Here is a 24122-nt window from a genome sequence, read left to right on the forward strand (position 1 = left end):
AGACGTGACCAGCTGGTGTCTTGAACTGACACAGGTGCAAAGACGGCGGGGAGTGGGGGAGCCAAGAATAATTACAGGTTTCTGAAGCGACAGGCCTTGCCTGAAAAGGGCTCGGCGAGAAACTGCTCTTTATGGAAAATTAATGGTGAAGCTGAAAAACTGTCAGGACAACGATTGTTGTCATGGGGGTGGGGAGGAGGGAGTCCTGCCTTAAAGGGACAGTGCCTCTCTGTTCCCTCTGTGGGAAATGAGGAGAGAGGACACAGCCTCTCTAGTGTCAGTGCAATTGACATTTCATGTGACTGTCATTGGATTTAATGGCCTTGTGTCTCTGTCGGTGTCTCTTTGCTGGAACCTAAGATTATGTTCTCTCTCTCTCTCCGGAGCTTTTTATTTATTAACCCCTGAATCTCTATGTCTCTCCCAAGAGACAGTGGGTAGCTGGAAAAGAAAGACAAAATGAAACAAGCAGCAGGGGAGCGGACAAACTTGTTTCTTTTTTTTTCTTTTAAGGGAGGACATTTTTCAAAGGAGTCTACCTCATTCAAAGCCAATGGGAGCTGGGTGCCTGACTCCTATGTGTGCCTTTTGAAAATCTGCCCTCACTACCTGTTATCATGCATCTGGAGAGATTTGGGATCCCAGGTTGGATCCGCTGCCTGCAGTTCCAAGATCCTAGTTTAAATAGAAAACAGGCCTCTTCTTTTCTGAAGAGTGCCCTGCCTTCTTGTTGTCTAGCAAATGCACGAATAGCCCAGGGACAGTGGCTTCTGTGGTCCAGTGCCGCGGATTCTCCGTGCGATTCTTGATGCCTCTGATTTCAGTTTGCTGAGAGAAGTGGCAGAGTAGGACTGTGAATGACAGGCTTATAAAATTGTTACTGGTGCCCACAACAGCAGTATCCGTGGGATCTGCAACTGGTTCAACAAACAGTTGTTCATCTTGCAGCTGATCAATGCTCTCCCATTAGCAGTGCACATTTCTTGTATGATTTGTCAGTGAGGGGGAGGGGAAGAATACGTGCATGTCGACAGACTGGGCCTTTCCCTTCAAAGAAATCCTCAGCATTCATTTAAAGGGAGAAGGCCTCAGCAAAAAGCATGTCCGACAATCACATGTAGTCAGGGAAGTTAGGCAACAGCAACATGTGACGCTGTTACAACTTGCCCAAGTGTTTAATGCCGACTCCAGGAGTTTCAAACTTCCTCTTCTGCACCGCAAGCAGGGAAACCTCAGAAGATGAAATGGGCGGATGTTCCGGGGGCTGATTTGCGTTGTGCAGCAGGAAATGTGAACCCTTCCAAAGAAACTAACTGAAGGAGGACGGGGAGGGGGGAAGACAAATAAGCAATTTCTCGACTCCTGAATCAGGACCATCAGCAGAGCCACACATCAAAGAGACCTGACAGAAGTCTCAGGTTCTTAGCATCTGTCTTCTACCAGATTGGTTTTCGTAACATTATTCTTGGATTTTGCAAACTGTCAAACTTGAGGGCCTGGTTTCAGTGCTTCCCGGCCACTGTACTTGAAATGCTAACTGAAAAATAAAGGGATCAGCTGTTGGTTGTGGTCCCTTCAGTTCCTTGTGGAATGTAGCACCTCCAGTGGCAATACAAACAGAGATCCCCAGTGTGTGCCGGGAGCTACCATTCCAATATCTCCAGAGACAGGTGCTCTGAGGTGAGGGCAGTAACCTGGGACTCGGGGGATTTGGATTCAATCTTCTGCTGCACCACAGACCCCCAGGTGTGACCTTGGGCAAGTCATTTGGGGTCTGAGCTTCCCTAACGAAGAGGATAGTTGTGAGGATAAACACATTAAGGATTGTGAAGCATTCACATACTAATGTAATGCAAGCCATGTAAGCAGATGAATAGGCCTGTAGAAATAGCCTGTGTCTGCACAGGGAACTAGCCTCAGTTTCAGCTGCCAAGGTGGCTGTACCAGTGTAGACAAGGAGAGCCCTTGTATAGGTGCAATGATTTGCATGGGTGCATGAAATGATTTGTATGGGTCCAACTGCAATAGTTGCTCAGATTGGTGCTAATTCCTATAGACAAGGCCTGAGAGAGCTTTATGAATAACTGTGCTTTATCCTCTTCTTTTGACCTTTCCCCGTTACCATCATACCGGGTGACAACCAAAGTCAATAGAAGTACAATCATCACTGTGAAAAGGGCATGTGCTCTTTTTGGAGCAATCCTATGGGATCAGACGTTTACTCGGGATCCAGGACTCAGCGCAGAAACATGGTGTGCGCTACTCAAGCTCCACATACGATTGACCAGGCCTCTCTGCAGTCAGCAATGAAACAGTTGATAACAGTCACTAGAATCAGCATCCCAGTAAGAGGACAGCACCGGGGCCAGGTCCTTGGCTCATGTAGATAAGTACACATCCACTGACTGCAGTGGAATTACACTGATTGGGGTCAGCCGAATGTCTGGCTCAGCATTTCTGTTTATTTGCTGATTCAGTGATTGTGTCTACACTAGGCATAATTACAAACCAGTTATCTCAGGGCAACTGGTGGGAGTCTGACAGTGGGCAAGGCTTTGGAGGGCAGCTTCCTTTTTATCGTCATTTTTTGTTAGACTTTCTTCAAGGCAGGTTCAGCTAAATGGGGGTGTTGACTAGAAACATATCTAGCCGCGAGATCCTCATTATTCCAGGGTCCCGCTAGTGCCAAAACCAGTTGGAATATTTTGTTGTAAGTCTTGCCCAATATAGACAGGGCTGTAAAGACGGCATTGGATTAGATTCCCTTTGGAAGATGTTATTTTGAACCATCAGACTCTAAACTGTTTGGGCCAGCGCCCAGCACCAGGGGGTCCTGGTTCATGACCAGGCTCTTAGGCACCATGAGAATACAAATAATAATAAGATAGCTAAAAAAACCCATTTTAAAAAATGGAAGCTCTACCTTGTGCCAAAGCCCCTGATGGGGCTGCAGAGAAAGTGTTAGGTACTGGCTCAAACCTTCCTCTAGCCTACTGTACACGCCACTACAAAATACAGAGTAAGGCCAAGATTTTCAAAAGCAACTAGTGATTCTGAGGTATCTCAGTTTTTGGGTGCCCAGCTTGACACAAGGGTCCCAATTTGCTGAAAGGACTGAGCATCCGGCCTCTCTGACGTGTCTCAAAATCATTAGTCACTTCTGAAAATCCTGGCCCTGTGTTATTAGTGGTGGACCATACTGTGTTCAAAACTGGGAGAATTAGTGCTTAGCACTATATTCTTCAAAGTGCTTTACAAACCCTGTTACTCAGAACACCCTGAGTGGTGGATAAGGAAGTAACACCTCCATTTTATAGGCTGCAAAACTGAGGCAAGAGAGAGAAATGATTTGTTCAAGACTAGGTCAACAGAGGTCAGAACCAACTAAGATTTGATCTGCAGAGCTTCTGGCTCCAGCCCTGTGCACAGAAAGGTGACACATAACAGACAGTTATGTAAATTATATCCATGTGATACACTGTAGCGCTATGTTACTAACTTCTTATGCGATTTTGACTGCCTCACCTACACTATGCCCAGGGCTCCATCTCTCTGCTTCAGGCTTCTAAGTCTTCAAACAGGTACCATTGAAAAAACAAATTAAAAATGAATTGCCTGCAAAATGTTTCCCCCTTTCCCTAGCTATGACATTTGTCCTGCAAAATTACGTGTGGAATAGGCAATACACATTCCTAGATCCATTATGGGTTAAAAGTAACTCGGACTTTTCCCAGAACTATCAGTGAGAGCCCTACCATCAAGCTAAGAATCTTTCACCTCTCTTCCGATGGTTTGAGGCTTTTGTTTCTGGCCCAGGTGTTGAAAGGTATTGGATTTACAGGCTTATATTTAATTGGGCATCCAACTCCCATAAGCTCCTTTGAAAATCTCACCCTAATAGCCCAACCTTACCATCTATTGTAAGAAAGGATGTGGACAAATTGGAGAGTCCAGCAGAGGGCAATGAAAATGATCAGAAGGTTGGGGCACATGACTTATGAGGAGAGGCTGAGGGAACTGGGCCTGTTTAGTCTGCAGAAGAGAAGAGTGAGGGGGGATTTGAAAGCAGCCTTCAACTATCTGAAGGGGGGTTCCAAAGAGGATCGAGCTTGGCTGTTCTCAGTGGTGGCGGATGACAGAACACTGGTCTCAAGTTGCAGTATGGGAGGTCTAGGCTGGATATTATGAAACACTATTTCACTAGGAGGGTGGTGAAGCACTGGAATGGGTTACCTAGGGAGGTGGTGGAATCTCCATTCTTAGAGGTTTTTAAGACTCGGCTTGACAAAGCCCTGGCTGGGATGATTTAGTTGGCATTGGTCCTGCTTTGAGTTGAGTTGAGTTGGGTTGGACTAGATGACCTCCTGAGGTCCCTTCCAACCCTAATCTTCTATGATTCTATGATATGGAACCGCTCTCTCAGAGATAATTTGTAGATGTTTCAAAAATGAATCAGATAGATGATTTGTCTCATGCCAACTCTTGTAGATTTAGAATCAAGATGCGAACACAGCCAGGCTTTTCAGGCAGAGGGGTGTGAAAAATAGCACTAAATTAAACTCTGTAAGACTTCCCAAATTATTTCTAACTATTGTCTGTAAAAATAAGGCGAATACCAGATGGTGTGATGTGCTGAAAGGCTTTATTGGTCCTCATCTGCCACTTTTAAGTCAGGTGGTCATCCCAACCTCAGGCTGAGAAAGTCTTTGCACCACAGCATTGCGTCCATGCTCATAGTTTGTTACAGAGAGCTGGTGGCAATTTTTGTGTGGTGACCGCCTTAACTCCACCATAATCAAGTCTTTTGTAAGTAATGTGTGTGTGTGTTTAAGTAAAAGCCAGGTGTGCTCCACTGTACAGGGAGCCAGAAAAACCTCTAAAAATGACCCAAAGTTGCTTTTCTGGGTCACATCTTCCACTGAGTCAGGACCTTCCAGGGTTGAACAGCAAACGTTGGGTCCCATTGGGAATCTCCCTCTTCTAGTCACCTGCTTCTAGCCCTGCAGAGTTTCAAGATAGTGGACTTCAAAACTGTGCCACTTTTGGGATCAGACTGGGTCCTAGCTGAGCAGTGCTTTGGACTGGGGTAATTTTGGGGGTGAAATACCACATCTGTGTGGAGAAAGAATAATCAATTCTCTGGAAATGTTATTTTTTAAAAAACTGATGGCTACCTGAAGCTGCTCAGAGGTTTGGCTTGTTAGAATGATTCCATGTGGAGACAGATCAGTGGGCAGAGTGCAAGTGATGCAATCAAAAAGTGCACCGGACACATGCATTGCATCACAACGTAGTTCCAAAGCTGGTCTGTACCACAGGAGTAAGTTTGTCTTGTTTCTTTCTGCGTGACTGCTTTGGCGTGTATAAATGCTATATCTGAACTGTTCTGGACACAGAAAGATTACCATGCCTCGCCTCCGGCCCCAGCTGGGGGTTAATGCGGAGATGGGTTTCTAATGATGGTTTCTTTCCTTCCCTCCCCGTCCCCCCTGCAGACATGCCTTGAATTGGAACGTTATCTTCAGACAGAGCCAAGGAAGATCTCAGAGAACTTTGGCGAGGATTTAGACTGTTTCCTTCACACCTCCTCTCCTTCAGGCTCAGAGGACAATATCCGACGGCTGGACCCCATCCTGTTGCCTGTGGAGATGAGTACATGCGACAAAAGCACCAACATGGACCTTATCCTCTCACGGGACAAGCTGCTGTCTGAGACATGCCTCAGCTTGCAGCCCACCGGCTCTTCCATAGAGGGTTACGCCGCCGTCAACCAGGCCCAACTCAACGCTGTGACCTCATTAACACCCCCTTCCTCTCCTGAGCTCAGCCGCCATCTGGTAAAAACCCCACAAACTCTCTCCGCAGTGGATGGCACGGTAACGTTGAAATTGGTGGCCAAGAAGGCATCACTCACCTCAGTCAAGGTGGGAGTGGCGGCGGTGGCAGCAGGAGGCACGATAAAGAGTGGGCAGAATGACAGCGAGCAAGGAGGGGCAGGGGCCGAGGCATCCCCGGAAAACAAGAAGAGGGTTCATCGCTGTCAGTTCAATGGGTGCCGGAAGGTTTATACAAAGAGCTCCCACTTAAAGGCTCATCAGAGGACTCACACAGGTACTGGTGTAGGATGCCTCTCTCTCTCCTTGTTCTCCTGCCACCTAGCCATTATGGTCTCTTTTTATTTCTCTTTTTTAAAAGGCTTCCTCTCTTCCCAAAAGTCAAAGCCTCTAGCTATGAAATGGGGACCGAGGTGGAAAAATGTTGTAGGCCTGCATCTGTGTTGTGATTTACCTGTTGTTGTCTTACATATCGCAGACATCTGCTTACCGGGTTTTGGTGCAGAATCAATGCAGGTTGCCTAAGGGAATGGACCGCCAAATTCCCATTCAAATGGTTGTTACTGAAATATGGGATTTGGAAGCCTCTTTCCCACAGGTGCCTTTTAAAATTTTAATTTCAGTCAAGTCTTATTTGGTTGAAATGGAAAATATTGTAGGTAACTTTAAAAAAAATAAAAAGATTGTATTCTAAATCAGATATATATAATTAGTGTGTGTGAGAGAGAGAAAGAGAAAGAAAACTGACTAGATACACTCATAAATTCTGGCTCTGTCTGGCTGCTCTAGTGATGCAAAGCAGCCAGAATGTACTGGTGAATCTATCTTAGCTCTGTGTGTGGGTATGGGGAGAAGGGGACAGGAGATTAGGCTGTAAAAAGGGAGATTAGGTTGTTGTTTTGGGTAATATTTAATAATGGTGTGTGTGAGTTTCACTGTCTAAGCTACTTGCAGCATACCAAATTGGCTTAGATTTGGCGATTCAGAATCCACAATCCCCTGTCATCTGTTTATAGCCCCTAGAAGCTTTTTGGTTGGAATCTTCATTGACAATAATAACTGTGAAATCGACTAGTGTCACTGCTTTGTTCTAAGCTTCACATGTGATAGAGGATGATAAATTCCCATTAGCACTATCTTATGTGATTATTCTCGTTTCCAGAGGGATTGCTGTAATCAGTTTCTTCAATTTTACATTAAAATATGTGGTCTCTTATGATAACTGCACATTTAATTCACGATTTTGTCATACAAGCGGATTCCTAGACGCTAGGTTGATCCTGCAAGGTGAAAACAGCACGTTGGACCAGTGCAGTAAATCAAACAAATCTGTGGATTGTTAAGAGAGCTGCATCCATCTTGCTCCCAGCAGCATTTGAGAAGTTACATGGTGTAAAACATACATCGTAATGTAAAAATGGAATTGTTTTTTGTCATTAATATGGGCATTCTAAATGCTCCCAGTGGTGGGAGCCATCTTGCCAAAAGTAACCTCACGTGTGACCTAGCCAATGAAGGAGCAGCCACATCAATCTCCACTTGGGCAGGAGGATAAATGTTTTACCACCTCTGGCATTAGGCTCCATGTTGAGAATACTTAGCAGTAAGACAGACACCGTCACCACTATCAGACTACCTATATCGGTCAAAACGCTTAAACTGGAGAGACTGTCCCCAACAGACCACAAATGTTGAGCATGTGTGTTTCAGATTTGAAACTGTGATCTCTCCAGAGCCAAAGCCCACTCTCTAAAACCAGAAGTGACCTATTTTCTGGATCCACTTCAGTTGTCACACAGGTTGGCAGAGAATGTGACACAATTCCCAAGAAAGGGATGACCTCATGAAATGTTCATTATTTAAGACTGGGGGGGGAGGAGGCTTGCAAAAGCTACTGATCTTGTGAAATTTCTACTGTTTGGAGTCAAAATCTTGCAAGAACAGCCCACTGTGTTTTTGACGCTTTGGAACTCCAAGCCCTCTGCCTGGTTCAACATCAAGTCTGATCTCCAACCTGCAGCCCAACCAAGATCTTAACATCATTGCCTTAGCCCATCTGTATTTCAAATGTTTTATAGTTTATAGGTGAGGAGAAGTGTTTCTCACTATAGCCTGAATCTGGAGAGCCTTATTCTGATTCCTTTACCTGTGCTGAACAGAAGTCCCAGCCCACAAATAGTCTCATTGACTTCAGTGGGTTTACTCGTGGACTGAAGTGCCAATTGGTGTAAACAAAGATATCAGAATAAGATCACAGATATTTCTTGGCTTTTGGAAGTGGTCCTACTGGGCTTTCACAGAGAAAGGCCAATGACAGAGGTGGTTCTGAAAGCATGAAGAATACCCAGCTGTGGAACTTTTTCCATGAAGGTCCCGTCTACGCTACAGATACAGCCCTGGTGGTGGACCCAGTTACATCACGGCTGTCTCCAGGAAGTTTTAAAGCACAGTTCCATTGTGCCATCGCAGCAGGACACCTCACCTCATTTTAAGAGCAGTGTGAAAGCCTTGGGCATGGTTTGAACTTTTGGTGCATTGTAACAGGATCTCCTTCCAGGACTGCATGTGTAGTATGATCAAGAGCTTAAATCTGATCACTCTGAACAACAAAGCTAGTGGTTCTAACACAAGGAGAGAGTCCAACTGCCTCCAAAACATAGACAGTAAATGTTAGAGGAGAGTGAGCTGGGAAATTCTGGGCTATGTATTGTACACGGCTCAAGCTGTCTCCTCCCAGCCCCCACACCCAAGATTATAGACAAGAAGCACTCGTCTCGCTTGGTTCTTTGTTTTTGCATGCAGCCTGCTTGGCTCTGTCGTCGGTATAATGCTGCTGTCGATTGTGAATGCGGCCGACAATGCCAGTAGCCACTAGCCACTTGGCTCAGTCGGTATGTGAACTAGAGGGTCTGAAATGATTGCAAGATATTTTACTTTGGCTGGTAGCTCGCTCGTGTGTAATACAAGAGCCATGTGCCAGTTACTGCTCTTTGCAGAAAGGGCAGGATGGCGCTTGCAGACAAAGAGCTCTCAGTATGGGGTTCAGACAGAGCAGAAGGAGGATCACCCAACTCATGTATAAAGACAACATGCCAGATGAATATGATTCACTCCTTTCCCTGAAAATTAAAACCATGTCTGTTGGAGGAAGGCTTGCATTCCTTTTTGTTTGTCTGTAACGCTGACTGGACACTTGGCTGGCTTTCTTTAGTGTGTGACGATCCAAACTGAGCTAGGCATGCCACAAAGTAATAGCAACCTACTAGATCTGATTTTTTCTTATGTAGAGTGTTTATATAAGCAATAACGCTTAGAGGTTTCGGGTCAGGATCAGGGTCGCAACATGCTAGGTGCTGTACAAACTTCTATTATACTGCTGCACCATATGTAAAAGATTCAGGAGATTATTCTATGGCACGTTTGAGGCAACATTTTCACTATGAAATCATCAGCCTTTGGAAAGGGATGAACAGCTTTCTGCATGGAAGAGAATTTAATTTGGAAGGGATAGAATAGTCTGAACAAAACAGAAGGGAATGGGGAATATGGAGTAAATGGGGAAATTAAAATGGAGGTTGTATAGACCAAAATGGGGGAAGCCAAGCAGTGGGTAGGAAGACATGTGGTGTGACAGAGAACTTTAAATGGCAAGAAAAGGTGAGCTGTGTGTCTGGGAAAGACGTGCAGCTAATGCGGGAGTGAGGTGTGGAATCTAAATGGCATAAATGGAGTCGGGCTGGCTGCAGATGTAATCCAGCCTTAACACATTCACTTGCACTTAATCACATAGCAGACATCAGCACAAGCAACGACAGTTTGTCTCTTTGGAAGACAGGGATTTTAGCTCAGTCTTAACAAAGTGCATGGAACTGAATTACCAATGTAGCAAGGAGCAGAGGGGGAGCTAATTGGAATGCGCAAAAAAAAAAAAAATACAGTCATCCGCTGCCTCCTAAATTAGAAAGCAGGATATTGCTGGTGAAGGTCTGGATGCAAACACATCTAGAAATGAGCTGGCACATGACCTAAAGAAGGGTTAGTGACCACGATCCATTTTGTCCCTAAGTTCAGAGGCCAGTGGAACAGATAAGGCTTGTCATATTGGACTTCCTTGTACTAATATGGGGTGGAGGGGGGAGTATAATGATGGGATGGAGTCTTTATGGCCAAAAATAAATACCACTGATGGACTTGCAAGGAAGATCCTTAAGTAGGGGATTTTATTCAAGATGACCCTCTGACAGATCCTGCTTGGGACTCCTTTGTGTGTCTTTTGGGATGCTTTTTTTTTTAAATTAGGATCTGGTGAGATCTAACTTCCCAGTGCTTTCATTTCCCTAGGTATCTAAAGGGCTTTAAGCAGTAGCCTGTCTCACATTGTCTTCCCGTTTTACTATATAGTGTCTTTTATCCAAAGTGATGGGTAAGAATAACAAACCCAAACAAGCCAACCACTGGTGGTCCTGCATGAGAACAAATTATTAGAGTTACGACAAGAAGAAAAGGGAGACATCAGATCATTGGAAGCAGCATTAAACAATAGGAGGGGAGAAAGGCTTCGAGATGACAATGGGGAAGAGATTTCCAAAAAGTAGGGGATAGAAGAGGAAAACTATAGTATTTAGAAATGGCAAGAGAAGAAGGAATAGTGGTAAGAAGAGTGAGAGATAACGGGAAGGAATAGGAAGTCAAGGAATAATTGGGGAAATAATATGATTTGATAGCATTAGACAGCAAGACCACTGATAGCATTAGCGTGTGAAGCAATATCTACACTGTATTAATGAGATAGTGCACGTGGGTAGGAAGCCAGCCAAGCAAGAGGAGAAGGATATGAATAGCCAAGCAAAGCAAATTGGGGAAAGATATTTGGAAGAGCTGCACAGGCAGCATGGATGAAATCAAGACGGGAGATTGCCTGCCTTTGGCCCAGGATTACTGCTGTGCCAAAAGAACTATCCACAGCTTTATGTAATGTGTAGAAGAGAATCTGCAGGAGTTAGCAACATGAGAAGTGGGAGGGCTGGAATGGCAACCTTGGTCACAGATAATTCCAAGCTTCCCTAGGTCTGACAGCAGAAACAGTGGAAATACTTAGTGGGAGGAAATCATTTCTTGGTTATATTTACTTTGGAGTAGTTGGCTATACTTTTGCATTGCTAAACTTGAAGGGTTTTTTTGTTTTGTTTTTTGTTTTGTAATTTGTATAGAAGTGAAACTAGAGTTCATCTAAACTGATTAAAATAAGCCTAGTCTGGGTTTTCCCTTCCTGAGTCTGTTAAATGTTCAGCTAGGTTTGGAAAAACCTTGCCATTTCACTTTTGAAAGTGCCCATGTCTTATGCCAGTGAGAGCTGGACTGTGGAAATGGGCCCTTCAAAGGTACTAGATCATAGGAGAATATCTACATAGACCTAAATTACCAATAGATAGAAAACACTTTAAAATGTAAGTACTTTCTCTACACACCAGCTGCAGCACATGTGAGGTCACCCATGTGACATGCCAGTCTGCTTCAGGGTACAGGAGCCACCTCTAGTGTCTCTGGGTAGCTATCTCATACCCATTCGGTCCTTGGTCTCTGCTGAGGCAGAGCAGACAAAGGTGTCAATTACACAGACAACAATTCTCAAGTAATGAGACCTTCGTCTCATTTCACATAGATCTCTATGTGAACATTGGCTCAAAGTTGCTTTTGGTCACTGCTGTCCTGAGCTGGATTAGAAATGGTGGCTGAGGGGTGAAAGAGTTTCTCCTGAGCCAGTGACTTCTCAGAAACACACATTCATTCTGATAGGACCAAATCTTGTTGTGGCACAGATGGGTGGTGGGAGGAGCCTTGTGTGGAACTGATGAGTTTTTTTCCATAGAACTCTGGAGACTGGGTGTAGAGAGGTCACTCCCTAGGTTGTGCATAGTGCAATGCCAGGGGGGCTCCTTGTTTGCTGTCACGCAGGGCAGCTTGGGACCAGGACCTAGACAAGGAAGATAATTCCCTTGCCCTTCCCTGTGAGCTGAGGGGGCACGGTACTGCTGGAGATGCTGACTCTTGGAATAGATGACCTCCAGTGGTAATCTAAGGTCCCATGGCACTTTCTGTAAAGGTAGAGATACTAATGCTGCCGTAATGAAGTCCAGGTAATTTCTTTCTGCTTACCTAAGTTCTCCCTGCAGTTTCAATTCAACTCCCATTGTGTAGTGGGATTATGCATTGTTAAAGAGTTGTGTTTCTCCTGCAGTGTAACTGCATTTCAGTCTGTGGTGCCTCTGTGTTTACATACCCAACTCATGGAGGTGATGGGAAGCTTAACCTGTGAGATCATTGGCTGCAAAGGCTCTACGGACACAAAACCTAGTTGTGTACTGTTAAGGTTTCACAAGATTTTTTTATATAGGAGCTAGGGGACAGAGTATGATATCTACTAAGGAGACAAGGAGCATTTAATAGAAGTATGTAACCAGTAGTAAGGGATAACTTTGGCTTTGGCAAAAGAGGAGCTGGGGCTGGAGAAGGAGGAACAATCCTTTGAAGAAGCAGCATCAGGAAAAATAAGGTCACGGAACCAGGTACATCATCACAAATGGAAAATACAGATACCAACACCAGCAGCTTAAAAGCAGAAGAGATGAGCGAGAGTGATCTGGCCAGGAGACAAGGCCTAGATAGAAACAAAATTCCTGAACCTAGTAAGAGAAGAGTAATGGGGTGCAATAACTTCTGCTTAGACAATCAAATCTCTAGCAGAGGGAAGTAATGTACTGTGCAGCAAAGCTAAGGGGGAGATTCTGATACCTGTACTCCCTTTGGGTGGCATCTTACTCCTTGAGCCATCCCATTGAAATCAGTGGCACTTCTTGCAGAGTCAGTCGCCATTCAGCAGGAGTAAGGATATTTGAATCTGGCCCTAAACTGTTTCTCTGCATCATTTTTTCAACAGAGGATGATGGAGAAATCTCTACTCTGGGAATGCTTTTCACACCTAGCAAAGATGAGAATCAGTCAGAGATGGAAACAACTTAAATTGTTAAAATGCAGTCGCGGTTACATCACCGACTGGATGTGATTGATCTGAGCATTTCAGAGGAAACCAAGGTTGAAGCATCTGAGCCACTAACAAAATGATGTGCTTGAAAGTGAAGTGCCTGGGGAGTGGATGGTGCCCCCATGTATTGCGTCCACACTGAAACAGAAGCCAGAGGGTAATAAAGAACTGCGAACCTTACGTTAGCACCCATTGGGAAAATTAATTTAAAGGACCTGGATAGGATGGGGACAACCCAGCATTGTTTCTGTAAGTTATAATTGCACCTTTCTAACCTGCTGCAGCTGTTGGAGAGTGTGGTCAGGACAGGGTTTAGAACCAGCAGGGATCATTTTATTTACTTTTCAAGAAGCTTTTGCTTAAGGCCATGTGCAAGGAATTTTGGAAACCAAAGGGTAAGCTATCGTGCTGTAATGGATTAAAAACGATTAAGAGACAGAGGCTTCCATCTAAGGAGAGTTTAAGTAATAGGCTAGTCAGTTTGAAATGGAGAAGGTAGAAGCATACAGTACAACCCAAATTATCTAGACTTCTCAGAGGGCATGCAAAAACCTTTGTATGACTAGGGAATCAAGCCTAGCAGGCTTAAGTCTTTCTCTGCTCACAGCCATCTTTATACATTACAAAGAAGCCCAAAGGGCATAAACCCAATTGTTTTGCTTTGCAGATCAATTTTAAAACAGATGAGAATTTTTTTTTTTTGGTACATCTGATTAACTCATGCCGCTTATTGCTACAAGATCTTGAGGCAAATGGCCGAGTACGAATTAAAAAAAAATTAGATATTTATGGGCTAGAGTTTTACAGTTCAATGCCTAAATCTGGGTTTAGGCATGCAAGTGCAACTTTAGACACCTAACCCTTGAGGCACCTAACTGTTGAACTCATATTTGAAGGTTGGGCCCACAGTGGAAAACATCTGCGGTTCTACTAGCTAAGATAACCCTTATAAGGGCTCGTGTTTCAAGATAAAAACTGATCACCAGCTGGGCCCAGAATGAACTGTTCCCTCACGGTATAATATTGCACAACCAGAAGTATAATAGGGATTTTACACCTTTCCCTGAAGCATCTGCTCCTTTACCTCTGACAGAAGCAGGGTATTGGGATAACTGGACAATTGAGCAGTCCGAGTAGGCCAATTCCCATGTCCATAAATGATTATTAATGCAATAGAGGCTCCTGGAAGCAAAATGTTATTTAAAGGTGGATGATTTTATATAAATGCTTGTGAATTTAATAGACTGTGTATATTTTTGTTTAGTATATTATATGTTGAACTAGCAGTAGACACTATGGCTGCTTGCATAAGCTCTCAGTCACCTTTTAGTTTGCAAAACGTTCACCTTTTCAGGTGCTTGGTCTTTACCCAGTGGGAGTGGTTGGTTGTTTTGTTTTAAAGTTTGAGCAAAACTGTTTTTGTAAAAGAGGCAGGAGTATTGGGGAGGGACAGGGCAGGAAAACATTTTCCAATTAGAAAACAACTTTTAAAAATTGTAACACTGTAAGGACTGGGGTTGGAAAGTTGGTATTGGTCATGGAAATAGCCCTTGTGTAGAAGACATACCTTTAAGCATATCTGGTGAAAACTGGTTTGGATTGACTGAGTTATGATTCAGTGAAAATTGCTCTTCATACATGTGCAATACAATTAGTACAATTTTATTAGCACTTTTAAGTGTTGTTCAGATTTCCATGAATGGCACAGTCTTTTCATTGACTTTGTGCGCTTTGGATCAGGCCCAGCAAGTGGGTATTGTCATTATAGATAAATCTCTCTTCCCCCCACTCCCCCCATCAAAGGTCACTAACCTGGTAAAGTTTCCAAGTCATCAAATGATACATATTCTTAGTGCATTTGTGTGGTTATTTATCACAACATAGTTAATTACACTGATGGAGTTAATTACTCCAGATGACTTATGAGCTGGTGTTCTCATCTCCTTTAGAACTGAAGAGACTTAACCATGGCAGTTTCTAAAATCCAGATGAAATAATACAATTCCTGATATAAACTTCCCAACCAAGAGTTCATGCATGTTGAACGAACCCATTATAAATTGGCTTGCACAATACACCGTAGCAAAAGGCTACAGCATGGCATCATAGTAGAATGATTCAACATTTTTAGCCACTTTTTTTTGTTCATTCAAAAATAGCCTTTTTACTTTTTAAAAATCAGATTTTTTTTTAATAAAACTGGAAAATGAAAAATTCTAGGGAGTTTTTCATTTTTCCGTGTCTCCTTTTTCCTCCTTTCCTCTTTTTTCCTCCCTATTTTTCAGAGGCAAAAGGAAAAAAAAGGGGTAAAAATGAATACGAAAGAATTTCAAACAAAAAAAAAGTTCCCTTTTCAAAACCTGCAGCGCTAAAAAGAATTTAAAATGTTAGCATATTTTTGTGAAAATATTTAACCATTTTCCCACCAGCTCTAATCACTGATAAGTCTTCCTGTGTTGCCTGGGATTTCTCAGAGAATCTATATGCACAAAACGAAAGTCTACAAACTATAGATCTTTGCCACAGAGTTGTGCTTTGTGGAAATTTATGGTGTGTTATAAATAGCCCTTTTCATTACTTGCTCTTCTGTGTAACTTGCAAAAAAATATATATCTATTGTAGGATCCTGGGAAAATCTTTCACAGTGAATTGAAATCTTTGAGGTTTTGCCCCCTTCCCCCTTCATCTGTTTGTTTTGCTGTGGTCACCTCATCTTGCATCTTGAGCTTTTGGAGCTAAACTGAATTTGAAACTAAAAGCTCTTATTAGAGGAGATTTTTTTTTAAGTTCTTCCAACCTCTCTGGGGACAAAAATAATGGCAGCTTGAAGCAGCAGAGAATCAGTAATTAGGGCAAACAGCAGTGCCTAGCATGACTGGGGGAAAATATGAGGAAAGGAGGAGGAGAGTGCAACAGACAGATTTGTACAACCGGTTACTAGGAAACCACATCAGCATTAAATGCAGTCTGCTAATTGGCTAGCAGTCACTGCCAGGGTACCAACCTTGGCCTGCTACACAGCTGTTTCTGCTCTCTGGTTGCTAGGCAACTGCATCCACTTCCCCCTCCTCCCCCATACTTATTCTAGAGGCTAATTGGCTACTTTTGCTGCTGGTGTTGCTGCTGGGTACCAGTCTGGGCCTGCTGCTCTGCTGTTCTCCCGAGGGGTCGGGGGGAAGAGAGGGGATATGTTGGCAATTAATGGAGCATAAGTGCAAATTCTACACAATGTCTGGCACCTGTGTCCCCAGTCCTGCTCTTTAAACTAAATCCTTCTGCTCTGAGCACACATCAGAATTCTGGAGCATCTTCCTCGGCTAAGCTTAGTAGACCATATTTAAAAGAAAATCAGAGTTTAGAAAGCTTTATGGTTCTTTATGGGAGAATAAACGTGGTATTCCTCAGGCTGCTTTGTGTTCAGCATATGTCTCGATGGACAATGGATATTTAATAAATACTTCTTTGCAAGGAAGGTACAAAATGGAATGTTTTCCTTTCTTTGAAATTAGTTACATGCTTTGAACCTTGTTGGTTCTACACTTGTATGTGTGGGGTGGGGAGGGGCGAGGTGTATGTATATAGAAAATAAGGTAGAATCCAAATAATGTATTTTCATGCACTGAATGACTGTGTGTGAAAGACACTTACTGGGCCTTTAATTTCTCTTTCCCCACTTCTAAAATGGGCTTGAATATAGCCACCTTTGTACAGGCACTTTTGAGCTTTTGGGATGAAAAGATCTACACCATGTACATGCAAATCAGTTCTAATTTTAACACATAGTCATTCCTATTGACCTAAAAAGAGTCACAACCTTGTCTCATGGTGTATTTGACACTCCTGTCACATTCTGCCTAATGTCCGTTTGCTTTGTACTGTCACCTTTGAGGCAGTAGTTCTCTTTCTGGCTGGTGCCAAAATGGTAATGAATAAAACAATTCTCATATAGGTAGAAAAGAATGATGAAACAGTTAAATACTGTCCAGTACCCTCTAGTCCTTTGTATATTCAAATAAAAAGTCATTTTCCATTTCTCAGTGAAAATCAATTAGAAGAATGAAAGGACCTTAAGAGAAGCTGAAATTGACTTTATAAGTAGTTTCACTTTTACTTAGTTGGGGAGAGGCACACAAGTTGCAGGACACAGAGGTTGTACAGTTAACGTCTAGAGGGTGTGTCTATGTGTCTTTTCAGGAGACTTTTCCATCTCAGCTGTGTGAGCCATACATTTGCAACTTGTGTCCTCACCTGAAACTGTGGCTGGGCAGCCAGCAAAGGATCTTGGATTACTCCAAATCTGTCTCTAGAGAGACTGGGGTTCACAAAACCCCATGCTCCATCATGGAGTAGAGTGTGCACAGTGAAATGAGAGGTGGGTAGTGGTGGTGCATAGGGCACGAAGAGGCTTATTATTAAGTTATGAGTCTTTTGGAGGCGTCCTTGAAATCTGTCATCCTTTCTGCAACATGCTGATGCTGAAGATCACTTGGCATCTTTCATAGATATAAAGGTTTGATCTAGTGTCCTTGACCAACAATGTTTCCTGTTGCACAGCATGCTGGGTATTCTGCCTGATTACTACCCTTGCCCCAGCAAAGGCTCTGTTTCACTGGTACGCTGTAAAGCTCTTTGGGGTGAGTGGTAAATGTAAGATACATGTAATGTGATTATTGTATTAGGCTTCTTACTGTGATACAATAGGCTTTTGTTATTAAGACAAACGGCGAGCAAAACCAAATTAATGTATTACACATCTCCTCAAGGCAGTGTGGGTTTGGAACTATTCACCACTAAAATCCCACCCCCACCCCACCTCCATCTGGAATTCTCTTGTTACTTCCTGTTTCACTAAAGCAATCCCAGAATGTGTTACTCTGTGACCTATGCCTTGGGTTGCATGAGTTTCAGTTACACTGGCACTTCTGCTGTGTGTGATGGCCCATTCTAGGCTACTCTCTGTGAAACAGCAAGTACTAAGGATTTTGCAGAAGGGATGGGAAGGAGACTATCCACAAGGTTCTCTAAAAAGTTAGTGAAGCTGCTCTGGTCCTGATCCTACTGACATAGCTTCCTACTGCTTGGCCCCCCCAGTTTGCTTAGGGGAGGAGTTCAGGAGAAAGATCCTGCATTGAACTCCATATTCAGTTTTGCTTTGCAGTTCACCTTTGACTATCTCTACAAGGAAGCCACTGGAACACATTTCTAGCAGTGTCTCTCAGCCCACACAATTTCTTAACAGCTCAGGCTTTTGAAATTGTTTTTCTCACAAATAATCTGATTTTATCTCCAATTTTTAAAAAGGGAAGGAAATAGAATTTCCAGTTTTGTACCCATTAGAAAAATGCACAATTGTGGGTCCTGAAATTGTGTGAAAATAAGTTACAGTGGAAGAGCATATGCTGACTTTTTATGGAGGTTTTCTAATTGTGTGTTTTAAAGGTGCTTTTAAATAGTATTGAAGAATGAAAGTGATTTTTTTTTAATTTAAATGAAGTTCAAAATGTACATGTCAAGGATCTATTTCCCCCTCTCCCCACATTCTTAAAATATTTTGGCTGACTCAGCCATACTTGAAGAGAATTTCCTTACTGTCTCACAGGGGCGAATTGAGAGAGATCATAAGGGACTTATGCCTGCACGTTGCAAAGAGCTCAGTATGCATGTGGACCCCATGAACGCAAGGATCTTCCTGCATGAATCAGGGTCTAATACTAATTCAAATAAACGTCATGATTTCACAAAAGACATTGCAACCGAAATATTTTGACTGCTGCGGGGGGTGGGGGTGGGTGCTCACTCATTCCTGGTGTACTGGGTGAAATCTTAGCCCCGTTGAAGTCATGGGGAGTTTTGCCATTGACTCCAGTAGAGCCAGGATTTCACCATGTACTTTCTTATGAAAACAGAAGAGCGCATGGAATTCATCCCTTACCATTCTTTTCTACCATTACCACTAATGAGATCAGAGGGACACCCCACTCCTAGATATCCTCTGTGGGACCAGTAGCCAAGAGAGGCTTTTAATCTGATCTACAATGGGTAAGAGTAAAGCAGCAATGAAAAGATACAGTTAGTTTTTATCCTTTGAGCACAGAAATTCTCACGGAAATCTCTCCCTACCCCCACACTCTCATTTTCAGAATTGCTATATGGAGGGTGGGGGTGGGTGAAGCTAATCTCTTTTAGGTCTGTGGGGCAAGGATCCCTTTTTGACATGGCTTTAAAGGTCACAGGCTCTTTTGCCTTTCTGTTATGCCACACAGCTGACTGTAAGCAAGCAGGCTGCCTAGGAGCACAAAGGAGCACTGTCTGACATTTGGCAGAACACGGTTAATGTTACAGAGGAAGGGAAGCTGAAAACAAAACCGGACTCTATGCTATGCAAAGACACATCGGGGACAGAGCCCCTAGAGCACAGACAACAGAGATACGTAGCATGCCACTCATACGTGTATTCTAGACAGGCCTAACAGAATTACTGGTGGCCTCTAATAAGCTAAATACGCACGCTACATTCTGAAAGCACTTGGCAAATGTTAATTAGACAAACGCTGCTTCAATCAAAATGCCTGCTGATTTCAGGCAAAGACCACAGTATTTGTCAACAAGCCTTCTGTCCCGTACACGATTGTACGTTAGGCTATCTGTACCTGCCAGTTTTGAACAAGCGTCAGCGTCTCTCATTCTCTCCATAATGTATGCAACAAAGTCACAGCCACACACAAACACATCTGCCTTGCTGTCTCCATTGCAAGCGAGACATCTCTTCTCTTGCAGCCACACAAACTAAATGAGTTTCACCATGCAAATTACCTCCTCCCACACCCGCACACAATTTGTTACTGTGGTGCATTGCTTTTAAAAACAACGTGTTAGTTGTCCCAGTAGAGCAGCAGCTGAATGTTCCACCATCAGGGACAAGCCCAGAATATGGGGCATCATTTCTGGGTGTCCACTTTCTATGCCAGTAGAGACTGAGGAGAGCATGCAAATCTTGCCCTGGATCTCTAGGGGAGGGCATGTGGGCTGTAGCACACTTGAGGGCAGTGTTTGGGTGGGCCAACATTGGGGACAGTGTCCAAGCCACGGCTGAGATGGGCATGGGAAGCACCACCCTGCCCGTGATCTAGGCTCTGATGGAAATGAAAACTTTGAATGGCTTTCTGAGTGGAAAACTCCTTTTAAACAAATTTGCCTCAATAGGTCTAGCTTGTTCCAGTCCAGCCTGTGCTATGTTTGTAGGGTGACCAGATGTCCCAATTTTATAGAGAGTCCAGATTTTTGGGTCTTTTTCTTATATTGGCTCCTATTATCCCCCACCCCCGTCCCAATTTTTCACACTTGCTGTCTAGTCGCCCTATATGTTTGTTCCATTTTCTCATTGTTATCAGCCACGGTTTCTTTAGGATTTCTTTTATTTTTACGGTCTAACCCCAAAATGGCCAGGACAAACACACTAATCAGAAGAGCATTAGGGCATCCTAAATACTACAGCACCTACAAATGTAGGCATCTTTCATTGGCCTCTTTTGCCCAGGTCTTGCAGCACACAAGGGACCTGCTATTCTAAAACCTTGTGCTGTAGAGGAATATTACCTGTACAGTGCGGTGAATGTTCATGATTGGCTTAAAATACCTAGGCTCTGTTTTGTACACTCTTATATGGTATTTTGGGGAAAAACCCAACAGCACCTGCCTAGAGTGAGCTTCAGGGAGAATGTGATTTGAAATGAAAATCCTGCTGCCTCTTTTTTGTTTTTCCTCAAACCCTCCCCCATGAACTATCTTTTATTCTTTAGGGCCTGTAGACTGTGATTGTTTGACTGATAGATCAATCTGTGCCTGGCATTTCTCCACCTGCTGCAGCCTTATGTAGGGTTTCCTCTTCTAATAGGACCGATGCAACACATCCTTTTATGGATTTTGCTTTTCAAACCTGAGTTGACGATAAAAGGCTTGAATTGCTGAACTCTGGTAGATATCCCAGCCCATTCTCCTCTTCTCTCCATGCCAGCTTTCCACTTTATCTTGGGAGCTGCAGAGCCTAGCTTGTAATCAATAATGTTTGGCAAATGACTAGTCACAGAGAAGCTTTCCCTACATGTACTGGGCCAAATCAGTTCCTGGGGCAACTCTGTTGCAGTCAGTGGAGTTACACCAGCAATGAATTTGATCCTCACACTCTTCTGACTTGTCCCATTTGCTTACTGTGGCGCTCCCAGTTTCGGACTATAACACATTCAGATCTCTCTCTAGTACCTGCTGAATATACTCCGTGGTAAATACATGACATGTGGAGACCTGACATACGATATTTGGTATTTAAATCTGCTGAGAGTGAGAGATTGAAAGAAGCACGTTCTTAGCAATTTTCAGAATTTAAAAAAAAAAACCAACCAACTTTCCCTCCCTGCTAATAATTGCCCTTTTGAAGCTTAACAATGAAATCAGTTTCCTCACTGTGTTCTCACTCATCCCCACCTCCCCTAATGCATCCAGCCTCTTTTTATTGCTGGGCGGCTCAGGAGGGCTGGGCATAGTGCCATGGCTGCAATGTAGTAGAAGAGCATTCACACGTGTTCTGAGGAGATGTGGTAAATCTGTGCACACGCACACACTTTGCAGTCCTATAGAGAAAGGGGTCATGGGAGGGGGGAGATTTCGACCTCGACGGCATCCATTCTAAAATGTTAATGGCCTTGGAGTACCGTCCTTGAGGTCATGGGTGCTACACCAGAGTTGCATTTGACCCCGAGAACCTGGGTTTGTGGTATCAAATGGGGAAAGTGAACACAGCGGAGCAGATTCTTCACTGATGTCCAATCCCTGCATGAGAGAGAGTTCCATGTGGGATAACAGCTGATAAACATACGGTCGGAAAGGTGCTAATCAGTCACAATTGTCTGTGGGATTAACTTGTTTTAAAGAGAAAACTTCTCCTCTTGCGCTTGCAGAACCGAAAACATCATTTGCACTTTATAATCAACTAAGCAGGTGCATCTAAGTGGGGATACAAGACGTGGGGTCTGGGTGAGAGGAGATGCATGTGCTGTGGGGGGGGGGTGTGAAAGGCAACTCCTGAAAGCCAGAACTAGAGCAATACTTTTTGTTAAGTGTCATTTTAAGCACTGTGGGTTTAATTACATGTGCAGTTGTACACCTATTTGCCTGACATGCATGGGCAACCATGATATCTGTGCACAGGAATAGCCACTTGCATGAGTAGTAACCAAATTTGTGCACACAACCCTGACTGAAGGAATTGAAAAACAAGCCTACGGCAACGCAGCTGTGGGGGCGTTTGGGTTTGTTTGGTTTTTTTGAACGAAACAAAACATTCTGATGGTTTTGAAATATTTCTTTCACCAAGGCAGTGTAAGAATTTAAGATGTAATGAAGTTGGGGCCTGATCCAAAGACCATTCAAGTTGATGGAAAGTTTCCTATTGACTTCAGCAGTCCTTGAAACAGGTTCAGAATGGTCAATAGCTTTTGGGAGTCTGCCATAGATTTGAAGAGTCTGAGTGAATACAAGTCATTGGTACTTGCGTGCTAGGCAACAAGGTGTGGGGCAAACATGGGGCAAAATAAGTGGTGCTCGTGCCCTGTGTGGGTAGGCAAAGGCCTGGCTGGCTGCGGCAAAGGAATGGGTGCTTGTGGGCAGTACAGCTTGATATGGGGAATAGGGCTGGCTGGCCAAGTGTTGGGCAAAGGGTGGGAAGATTTAGGCAGCAGTAATTTCATTGCAGTGCTGATTGATCTCTCTTCCCTCTGCAGGTGAGAAGCCTTACAAGTGCTCGTGGGAAGGGTGCGAGTGGCGTTTTGCACGAAGCGACGAGCTCACAAGGCACTACAGGAAACACACAGGGGCAAAACCCTTTAAATGCAACCATTGTGACAGGTAATGCAGCCTTCTAAATCTAGTGTGCAAGCAAATGTACAGCTGGTGAAAGACAGCACACTGCCAGCCCCCAGGGACCAAAACCTCTGGTTTTTCACATAGCATATGCAGCAACAGTGCGTGTTTGCTTACAGCGCATCGCCAATGTATTTTTTTGCCCTGAAACCCCTCTCTTCCTCAGCGGCCAGCAGGAGTGCCAGGAGTGGTGGGGCGGGGGGTTGGGAAGAGGAAGTTTGTCCGCTAGCAACTGGGCTGAGACCAGCAACTAATTTCTGTACCTTTTTTTCTTATGGATACCTAAGCAGAAGCATGGAGTCAAGGCCAGACTGTGGTCCCAGCGAAGTCAGTGGGAGTTTTGCCATTGACTCTGACTGGAGCAGGATTTGGCCCAATGCACAGCTTTATTTAGCAAAATCTCACTTTAACGTGCATAAACTCTACCCAACCTGCTAGCCGCAGCAACATCTTGACTTTTCCTCTCCATGATCCAATGCGACTTGGGCAACAACAAAAGACTGAATTCACAGCTGCCCTTCCTCGCTTACAAAATTGTGATCAGGCTCCACCTCTTGGCTTCCTGGTCTCTATAAAGGAAGTCACCTGAGGACTGTCGAACTTCACAAACCAGTGGTCAAGCAAGTCAACACAGCCTAAGATGGGGAGTAAGTGGTGAGATCTCCACAGGTTCTCAGGTGAATGGCGAAGGAACCCAAGATATAGAACCAAACCGAGGGGACTGACAGCATTTTCCCTTTTCTGTATGTTAAATCTATCATTGATCTTCTGGTTCAGTTAACTGAGTACACAGCCTTATGTTTGCCTCTCTTCCTAGAGGCAGTTGGAGGGACAGTTCCTGGGGAAACAAAGGGCAACATTTTCAAAAATGCCTATGTGATTTAGGAACATCTGAAAATTTTACCACAAGGATTTTGGGTGAAATCAAAGAGGCCATGACTGTTCACGATGACTGAGAATATAGTCCTCTTGTCTTTAAATCACACACTTGACAAAATATTAAATCTACAGTACCACATAAAATGGAGGTTGTCATCTGTCTTTTTAAGCTCCTAGATCTAGGGATAGGTACCCAAAGCCAGCTTTTCCAAAGAACTCCTCATCCAACAGCTCCCACTGGGGGCAGCTAAAAATGAGGTGACTGGGTTTGCCTCGAGAGCTGTCTGCTCAGCATCTGTCATCCAGAACAATGGGAGCTGCTGGCCGCAGATTCCTCTTGAAAATCTGGCCTCTTCATTCAGGTGCCTGAATGGAAGCAGAGCTCTTTTGAGAATCTGGTCCCAGTTGCAGTTGCTGAGCATTTTTGAAAATCTGGCTCTTTAAAATAAATA

At 43.8% G+C, this 24122-nt stretch overlaps 1 protein-coding gene across 2 annotated transcripts in view; it reads left to right on the forward strand.

Moving 5' to 3' along the window:
• The window catches only part of KLF7 (Kruppel like factor 7), a 63781-nt gene that overhangs the window by 33849 nt on the left and 5810 nt on the right, over positions 1-24122 (forward strand). Inside the window, exons 2-3 of one of the 2 annotated variants that reach the window (XM_030580566.1) lie at positions 5496-6111; positions 22653-22776. In XM_030580566.1, coding sequence (XP_030436426.1) covers positions 5496-6111; positions 22653-22776 — 740 coding nt within the window. The remainder of the gene's footprint in view (positions 1-5495; positions 6112-22652; positions 22777-24122) is intronic. The other variant, XM_030580567.1, reaches the window with a different exon arrangement.

This window comes from Gopherus evgoodei, chromosome 11 (genome assembly GCF_007399415.2).
Source record: "Gopherus evgoodei ecotype Sinaloan lineage chromosome 11, rGopEvg1_v1.p, whole genome shotgun sequence".
NCBI classification, from domain to species: domain Eukaryota; kingdom Metazoa; phylum Chordata; order Testudines; family Testudinidae; genus Gopherus; species Gopherus evgoodei.